General features: G+C 40.5%; 1 protein-coding gene across 1 annotated transcript in view; it reads right to left on the reverse strand.

Moving 5' to 3' along the window:
- The window catches only part of Ap4e1 (adaptor related protein complex 4 subunit epsilon 1), a 66,921-nt gene extending 59,731 nt beyond the window's left edge, over window positions 1–7,190 (reverse strand). The window contains exons 1-3 of the mRNA XM_051183463.1: window positions 6,989–7,190; window positions 4,575–4,646; window positions 1,243–1,366 (exon numbers count right to left, since the gene is read on the reverse strand). Of these exons, the coding sequence (XP_051039420.1) occupies window positions 1,243–1,366; window positions 4,575–4,646; window positions 6,989–7,135 (343 nt within the window). The 5' untranslated portion in view covers window positions 7,136–7,190. The remainder of the gene's footprint in view (window positions 1–1,242; window positions 1,367–4,574; window positions 4,647–6,988) is intronic.
- Between the last annotated feature and the right edge of the window lie 2,973 nt (window positions 7,191–10,163).

The following is a 10,163-nucleotide window of genomic DNA, read 5'->3' on the forward strand; positions in this document are numbered from 1 at the left end:
GTGGGGTGTTGCACACATATCAAGTTCCACTCTTCCTCCATCACCTGAGTCAATCAATACGATTCATGAAGACTGTTCATCCCCAGGGGCATGACATTATCGTGCTCACTGGATGAGGACCATGCTCCCTCCCCACACAACCCACCCCAGTGTTCCTCGGGATTTTCATTCAACCTGAACCCACTGGAAACAGATCCATGTCCTTGAAAGAATTTTCTAAACACCCTAAATGATTAGGAAAACAAAAGAAGTCTTAATAGCTCTAATGGATACAGATAGTATTGTGAAAGTGAGAACAGCTTATTAAAATTTATTCTAGTTTGTTTCAGTTTTTATTTTACAAGAGTCACTTCTTACCCAGGCAAGTGGGTAATCCCAGCATTTGGGAGGCAGAGGCAGGAATCAAGTTTGAAGCCAGTCTGGGTTACAAAGTAAGAATTTGTTTTAAAAAGCAAATTAACTAATCCAGGCAGCGGTGGCGCATGCCTTTAATCAGGCACTTGGGAGGCAATGCAGGTTGATCTCTGAGTTTGAGGACAGCTTGGTCTACAGAGTGAGTCCAGGACAGCCAGGGCTATGCATAGAAAGCCTTTCTTGAAAAACTAATAGTTTTCTCTCATCATTAAATCAATGGGATTAGACAGACTTCTTAAAGTATGAGTTACCTTTAATTAATCCCAGCCCTAAGGAGGCAGAGGCAGGAGGATCTCTGCGAATTCCAGGCCAGATTCACCTACAGAGCAAGTGTCAGGACAGGCTCCAAAGCTATACAGAGAAACCCTGTCTCGAACCCCGCCATACACAAAAAGCATGAATCACTAAAGGACAATTAACATACAAGAAACTCACCAGCTTTATATGTCCAGTTTAATGGGTTTTACATCTATATGTAGCATCTCACTATCCCATGATCAAGCACCATTTAATCTTCCCTGTAACTCCAAAATGATTCATATCCAGGAAAGCTGATTTTATGTAAAGGCTTTGTGTTCTAAAGTGTTAGCTTTGGAAATTTGGGTGGGATATAGCTCAGGGATAGAGAACTTGCTTTAGAATGTAAGTGTGTATCCCAGAACTATTAAAAACAAAACAAAAAAACAGAAAACCCAGGACTATAAAAAAGAAAAAAAAATATATAAAACAATGCTCTAAAAACATACTATATATCAGTCATCATTTTATAATAGTTAACACCTTTAAAAAAAAAGGCAGTAAGAAAAGAAGTCTTAAACATATACATACCCACTCTTTTTTCTAAGAGGTTTCCTTGTTGGGCCAACTTGATTGCATGTATATAACCAAAAGAAGCATCATATCCGAGCATTTCACAATATATTAGTCTCACCATACATTCCTTCATCATTTTCTGAAAAGTGAAATATCCAATTACTATGTAAACAAATGAACGCTTTCATTTTTCTGTATGTCACACTCATTTTAACAAGGGAGCCATTTATCCTGGTGATGAAGAACTAATATACACATTACAAAATAATCGCCTAATGTCAGAATATAGAAATAAAGTTCTTTTAATAATCACCAACACTAATGATGTCAAAAGGTTACTTCAAATATTTTATTGACAATGACACTATAAACTATCTGAAGCTATTTCTAATTCTATGTGCCCAGAAAAGTTTGAGTAGAAGTGTTCCCCAGACAAAATCTCATCCATGGTGACCATATTTGGCACTTAAAATCAATTTGAGTGGGGTGGTGGTGACACTCCCAGCACTCAGGAGGCAGAGGCAGGTGGATCTCAGTGAGTTCAAGGCCAGCCTGGTCTACAAAGGGAGTTCCAAAAAGCCAGAGCACTTACAAAGAAAAAACCCTGTCTCAAAAAACCAAAGGGGGGAAAAATCAATTTGAATATGCTTTGCCAAATTAAAATGTCTACAAAAATCGATGCAAGTTGGTAATATATCCTGTAATGAAAATATTCAATTATAAATATCAAGCTACAAGCCAGATGTATTCCTATTATCCTAGCACTCAGGAACTGAGGTAGGGGCTGACACAGGACTGTGTGAGCCCAGGAGTTGAAGACTAGAATAAAGAAACAGAAAAACAAAACAAAACTGAACACAGGATTTCTTCAACATTATATTACACATATATATATGTATGTATATATATATGTGTATATATATATATATATATCTGTATATAGATTTTTAAAAACTCTATACTGTGAACTGAGAGGCATAATTTCTTTTTAAATAATTTATTTTAATATTTTATGTGCATTGGTCCACTGGAGCTGGAGTTACAGACAGTTGTGAGCTGTCATATGGATGCTGGGAATTGATCCAGTTCTTCAGGAAAAACAGCCTGTGCCCTTTAACTGCTGAGCCATCTCTCCAGCCCCATAATTTCATGAAAATTTCATGATGTGGCCATTACAAACTAAAAATCTTTTTTTTTTTTTTTTTTTTTTTTTTTTTTGTTTCTCTACGTAACTGCTCTCTGGCTCTGCTAGAATTAAATGGGTGTGTCACCACCTAACCAAAACCAAAATTCTTTTAATAGATTTTATGAATATATTTTATTGGAATGACATTTGCATTATCAATATTTATAGCAAAGTTTTATTAGTAATAAAAAACATTCTGTGTTTCAAAACAGAGAAAAGCTCAGATTATTTTAATGCCTAAAACTCAAACTTGGCAATGATAGTTATGCACATCTGGTTCTGGATTCAATGCAAGGACCATAAGTGTTCTATAAACTATTATCTGTGATCCCATCAAGACACAGAGGCAGGAGGATAAGTTCAAGGTCATCCTTAGCTACACAGTAGCATGTTCCAGGCCAGCCAGGTACGCAGGGATATATCAGATCCTGTTTCAAAGAAAAAAAAAAAAATTAAATCTTAAAAATGTGAAGGTCATGGTAGGCATACATTTAACCCCAGCACTTGGTTCTCTGTGTTAGTGTATGTTAGGAAAATATTAGGGAGATGCAGTTTAGTTCAAATCACTTGTGTGTAAAGCAGTAAAAGGTAATTTGTTAACATATTAATTAATTAGGACTACTAAGTTTGTTTTAACATTTGTTAGAGAGAGGGAATGTGTGTGTGTGTGTGTGTGTGTGTGTGTGTGTGTATGCACATGCAAGTGTGCACGTTCATGAACCATATCTTTAGCCCTGACTTCAGAGATGTTTTGTTTCTGAGACAGGGTTTCTCTGTGTAGCTTTGCAGCCTGTCCTAGAAGTCACTGTACACCAGGCTGGCCTTGAATTCACAGAGATCTGCCTGCTTCTGCCTCCTGAGTGCTGGGATTAAACCTTCCGATGACTGAAGTTTTATCTAAGTGAAATGATTACATAAATTATTGTTTCTATCTAGAGAAGAAAATCCATTTCCCAATGTGAGACTTTGTTTTACAATTTTCTGCCAGTTGTCCCAGTTCTATGAAGTGAGTCCAGGCCTGCCTGAATGGCTAGAGCTAGTTATATAATCTTGCTGCTAAACTCTGAGTATCCAATGATCAGTTAACTAACACCAGGTTATGTATGCCTTATAGTACGAAAAATTGTATTCAATGATACCCATTACAGAAAATGAAAACCTAAGGAATAGAAAAACTACTTCTGCTTACCATTTCCATCCACAGAGCATGCTCGAGGATGTACATATCTACAAATACAGCACACATATATACATACAAAGGTACCAAATTAATGGTGTCCTAAACTTTATTTCCCTGATAATTATAACTACAAAAAGATGCATTTCTGCTCTCTTAGACTTTGCATATTCATGTTTATAACCATGTATTTATGCAAAATTATGACCTTGATTTTCACTAGGAGATAAACATTTCCACACAGAAAAAGAACTCCACAGTCTGAGTGTGTTGATATACACTTTTGATCCCAGTACCTAGAAGCAGAGGCAAGTAGATCCCTGTGAGTTCAAAGTCACCCTGGTCTACACAGTAAGATCTAGGCCAGCCAGGGCTACACAGAAAGACCATACCTCAAAATAAATAAATAAATAAATATTTTATAATTTCTTTTTAAAAAACACCCACTAAATGTTTGATGAACAAATGTTAGTTGGAAAAGAAACCTCAGTTTTACGAGTGTCAGGCCAGCAAGATGGCTCAGTGAGTCCAGGTTCTTGCCACCAAGCCTGATGACCTAAGTTCAATCCTTTGGACACAGGTAGTGGGGAGAACCAACTCCCACATCTTGTCTTCTGATCGCCACACACATTATGGCATATATACATAATCACAGGGCTACAGACACACACACACTAAAAGTTTCAAATGTAATAAATGTTAAGTAGCAATACACATTGTGTACATTTTATGTTGAAATGATACAATGTACCCCATAAAGATACAGTTAGTACATGTCAATTAAAAAAAAAAAAAAAAAAAAAAAAAAAAAAAAACCTATAACAACAAAAGCCCAGGTCCTAATCTGAAGATGTGCAAAGAGCCTCACAGTGGCTGACAGAGCAGCCAGTAACTCATTCAACAGCTGCTCAGTGAGTGCTGTTTGAAAAATCGCACTATCGGGAACCACGCTTCAAATGCAAGTATGTTAGACTGCAAACATACCAGTGTTGTAGTAGGAGCAGAAACAGTTGCCTTCAGACTACTCAGTTCCTGCTGGATTAATTTCTCTTCCTCCTGAAAAATACAATTATAGTAATCTCAATAAAATGAAATACCATTCTTAAAAAAAGTTATATTCCCTGACCCATAAAACCCTCCTTGGAAAGAAAAATTATTTCCAGGTTAACGTATTAGTTCTCTTCATTTCATTCATTTGACAGTAAAGACTGGCAGAAAAACTTCTTTAAATATTCAAAATGGCTGTGTGGTTAAGAGCACTCACTGGCTGTTCTTCAAGAGGACCCAGGTTCAATTCCCAGCACCCACATGACAAATCACAACTGTCTCTAACTCTAAGATCTGACACCCTCATACAGACATACATGCAGGCAAAAACACAATGCACATGCAATAAAAATAAATTTTAAAAATTAAAAACCGGGATGGTGAGTTGGCTCAGTGGGAAAAGGTGTGTGCTGTCAAGCCTGATGACCTGAGTTCAATATCTAGAACCCACATGATGGAAAAAAAGAACTAATTCCTGAACACAAGGGCCATATCATGCATGCACAATCCCATTAAACATGTAAACACTGGCCCAGCAACAACAGCTAATACACTGCTATCTGTTTTTTGTTGGTTTTTTTGTTTGTTTGTTTGGTCTTTGTTTTTGTTTTGTTTGTTTGTTTGTTTGTTTGTTTTTGCTTTGGAGCCTGTCCTGGAACTTACTCTGTAGACCAGGCTGGCCTCAAACTCAAATATCCATCTGCACCTGCCTGCTTAGTGCTGGGATTAAAGGCATCCACCACCACTGCCCAGATTACAATGCTATCTTTAAATTACACACCAATTTACAGATATTAAGTATGTGGCTAATGAACTACTAGTGAGGGCTGGAGACAATACTACACACTGCTCTTGAAGAGGACCAGAGTTTGGTTCCCAGCACCCACTCTGGTGGCTCACAACTGTCTAAAACTCCAGCTCCAAGGAATCAGATACTCTCTTCTGGACTCTGAGGGCATCTGCACTCCTGTTCACACACACACACACACACACACACACACACACACACACAATCCAAAACAACAACAACAAATTTTTAAAAAAACAAAAAGAGCTAGAAGTAAAGCACTACCACATCTGGTGGACTGTGCAGTTTCGCCTGAGCCAAAAAGCACATTCTTTATCATTTCATCCAGGAGCAGGGGCAGATGGCTCAGTGTGTAAATGCACTTGATGCACAAATCCCAGCATCAGAACCCATCATATAAAAAGCCAGACATGGTGAGGTGTATCTATAATCCCTGCATTCCTAGGGAGAGACAGAAGTTTGAGACAAAACTCCCAGAAGCTCCCTGGCCGGCTTGCCCGGAGTATATGGCACATAAGAAAACAAAAGAGATCTTACGTCAAACAAGGTGGAATGTGAGGACCAACACCCAAAGTTGTCCTTTGAACCCTCCCATAGTATGTCCTTCCTCACCAACACACACACACTATATATATGTATGTATGTATGTATGTATATATATATACATACATATTTTTTTAAAATTTGGCCTCTCATACAAATTGGCAGAAGAGAATCATTAAGGTATGTTATGTACACGATTCATGATTGTGGGGTGTGCAGAAAGGCCTGGCCAATATAGCATCACTACACACTAACTTACAATGAAAATACATGCATATTTTAAACCTTTAAAGGCATATTGTTTCTCTTGATCCTCTCTGCTAGCATTTACATCGTATTTAACTTACATTTATGTTAAGCCCCAAATGGATGACCAAATCTTTGCTAGAAAGAAACGTGTTCTTCTATCTTCCTCATTATTTAACGCCTAGTTGTGCTTGATAAATATCTGCTGAAGAAATTATGACACTATATTATTATGTTTTTAAGACATAAACTCCTCGAGGCTTTGAATCAGTACCATACGCAGTCCTTGGGAGCTTAAGAACTTCTACTGTAACTACTCGTTTTCGAAGCCCATCTTTGCCGAAGCCACTGATCTAGGCTACCAACCTCAAACTCTGCAAGGATAACAGCCCTGCCAGCGATGGGAGTGAGGGTTGCCAGTTGCGGTATGCGATGCCTCCAAGGAGGAACTACAATACTCAACAGGGAAGAGAAACTTCGTAGGACACTGTAGCCCAGGACTTAAATCACACTGGCTATTTTGTTTTCTCTCTTTTGACAGCTCATGTAATCCTCAAAGCACCCCACGGAATAGACGCCGGGAGGGCACACGAAGGGTCTTCGGGCCTCCACATCAGAAAGCCGGCCTCGCTGCGGCCAGTGCAGGCAGCAAACCCAAGCTTGGGGCGGACGCCCGGCAGCGTCTCCCCAGCTGCCCGGCGCCTCAGGCCCGGCCCACCCCACCCCACCCCGCCCTGCCCACCCAGCCACCTACGTGCTTGGACGAAAGCGCAGTGACGCCGCGGATGAGGCCGCCCAGCCTGGAGAAGAAGGGTGCTCTGGAGGCCGCAGGACCCCCCAGCTGGTTCTGCAGGAAGAGCCCCGGCAGTGCCGTCAGCGTCCTCTCCACCATGTCGCTCATCGCGGCCTCCCGTCACGGATACTTCGCGCGGAGCCTCCCGGCCTCCGTAGTCACTTCCGGCGTTTTGAATAAGAAATCTTTATTCGCGCCGGGCAGGTGCAAACAGAATGGATTTCCCGGAGAGACCACCAGAGGACGCACGAGTCTACGAAGAAGAGCAGAGTTCTCAAAAGAAAAGATCATTCAGACAGTGGTGAAATGTGTGCACCTGAGTAATCTTGTATTTTCTAGACTCTCCCAAGTAGTAGGTTGATGAATTCATGCTATTCTCCTGCCTCAGCCTCCGAGTGCTGCAATTACAGACCTGATCTATCGTCGTCTTTATCGTGCTCCTAACACCTTTACGAACTCTTATCTCTGGAACTTCATCTGTGATATTTTTTAAAAAGCTTGAAGTTGTTCTTGTACCTATACCTCAACAAAAGAAGAAGTTTGCTAGATACAGCAGTTCTGCAAAGATAAATTTTAATTTACTGAAATTTTTCTCAATATTTAAATTTTATTTAAATCAGGTTTTCGTTAGAATTTAATATTTTATGCCAAAGTGAAATTTTTGGGTTTTTTTTTCTTTTTTAATCTAAGCTCTTTCATTAGCTTAGAAATATTAATTTACTTTCCAGGCATGTGTAGTGGTATTTGCCTGTAACCCCAGGTTTTGGGGGTTGGGGAGGAGCAAGAAAATTCAAGCTCAAAGCAAACCTGGGTTATATGAAACTCTGTCTTAACTTTTCCCAACCTCCCCCCATTTTTTCCCTTGCGTCCAAAAATGCTGGAAAAGCAATAGCAGATAATTTTCTTACTCAGGGGAAAGGAGCATGGTAACACTGCCAAAAAGGAAAGAGAGAGACGCTTTCTTTATCCTGGCCTGGGTGACGTTCACCTTAGTGTACATTTTCAAATTGTAGTACGCTACCAGTAGAGCAGGAAGAAAAAATACACATTTGAAACAGACGTGACAAGCTAAGCAAAGCTCTGTTGCTACCACCCTTCAAAGACAGTACCACTGAAACATCTTGGGCAGGTTATACTGAATCGGCTCAAAAGTAAATAAATAAATAAATAAAAGAATCCTGCAGGACTATGGGACAGCTTTAGAAATGGCAAGGAGAAGGTGATTCCTTGGTACTTGCAAAGGTGGGATCTAAAAAAAAAAACCTTTAAAGAATTCAGTTCCAGAATTAAGCCGGGCACCATAGTGGTGCACGCCTTTAATCCCAGCACTTGGGAGGCAGAGGCAGGTAGATCTCTGTGAGTTCCAGGCTAGCTTGCACTGCATAGGGAATTACAAGCCAACCAAGGTTATGTCCCAAAACAAACAAACAAACCCACCACCACCAAAAAAAAAAAAAAAAAAAAAAAAAAAAGTTCCATTTAAATTCACGAGGGGGCGCCAGAAAAGCGAAGAGCGGACCTGACTCAGATACTATCTCAAGTTTATTGGATTTCTGGCACCGGTTCTTAAAAAAACAGACCTGTCAAGGTCCTTTTTATTTATTTTTTTCTTTCCTTTCTTTCTTTCTTGAGAGGAGATTTGCTTGAATCTGAGAAGGAATTAGGGAGAGCCAAGTTACGCTCTCCAAGGTGAGGGGCAACAGTTACAGCCAAAAGAAATGGCCTCCAGAGTCAGAGAGAGAGGGCTCAGGGTTAAGAGCTGGTGTAGCTATTGTAGAGGACTGAGATTCTGTTCCCAGCTTAGGGCAGCTCCCAATCACCTGTTACTCCAGGTCTGGGGGATCCGACACCCTCTTCTGTGTCTCAGGACACCTGCATACATGGGTAAACATATACACATCCAGGCACACACATACACAAAAGATAAAATAAATACATCTTTAAAAAAAAAATGAAAGAGCCCAAGAAGAGGTTCCCTCTCCTCCCCCCATGAGATGAGCTATTTTATTCCTTTCCCATTCTTAATCACTCCCACTTTGCTTATGTTTTCTTTCCCTCTGCTTTGCCCCCTACCCAATCCAGTGTTTTCTCACTTCCTCTGTCCACCCGAATCCACCTGGCACTAGCTGGAAGAGTCCTGTGTTTTCTGGATGAATCCCTCTACAGCAAATTCTTTGTGGTGAAAATCTCTCTTTAGCTAGTTCCCCATGACTCAGCGTGTACTGTCTAACCTAGTGAGCCATGATCCACGACACAATTCCATTCTACACCAGGTTTTTACATGGTCCACATGAACTACTTGTAAAGAGGTTTTCTTGTTTGGTTGGTTGGTTTGGTTTGTCAATGTAGTCCTGGCTGTCCTGCAATCCACTCTGTTGACCAGGCTGGCCTTGAACTCAGACAGCCACCTGCCTCTGCCTTCCAGGTGATGAGATTAAAGGCCTGTGCCACCATTGCCCAGCATAAAAATATTTAATCAAAATTTTCCCCCAAGTATCTTATGAAATAAGTAGAGTAAAACAAACAAACAAAAAAACCACACAAAAACAAAAACAGCATTCTAGGCTCTTTGAGCATTTTTTCTATGAGCACCCATTTTACAAGTCTAGTTCCCAGAATCTTTCTAAGGACTTTCCCTAACAGTCTACAAGATCCAGGATAAGGGGGAAAAAAAGCCTGATTCAGAGTCAACAAAAGTCTTTCCAGAAGAAAAGGGTGGGAATGCAGTATCCAAACACACCTAAATCCACAGTGGCACAGTGACCAGGCCACCAGAAGTCAATCAAGTAAAGGCAGAAAAAGTTACATTCCAAGAGAGGTATCGTGTGGTGCAGCCTCAGACTGTACTGACTAATGAGAACCGAGTCTTTAAAAACTGCAGGGCTTTGAGCCAGGGAGATGGCCCAGAGGGTAAAGATGGAAGAAGAAAACTGACCCCCACGAGTTGTCCTCAGACCTTCCCATGGATTCAAGACACACATGCACGCACACATGCACACGCACACCTGAAATAGCCCTGACACAAATCAGTAACTCCAGCCAGGTGGTGGTGGGGGTGCACACACCTTTAATTCCAGCATTTAGGAGGCAGAGGCAGGCAGATTTCTGTGAGTTCGAGGCCAGCATAGTCTACAGA

Source organism: Phodopus roborovskii, unplaced genomic scaffold, assembly GCF_943737965.1.
Source record: "Phodopus roborovskii unplaced genomic scaffold, PHOROB, whole genome shotgun sequence".
In the NCBI taxonomy this organism is placed as follows: domain Eukaryota; kingdom Metazoa; phylum Chordata; class Mammalia; order Rodentia; family Cricetidae; genus Phodopus; species Phodopus roborovskii.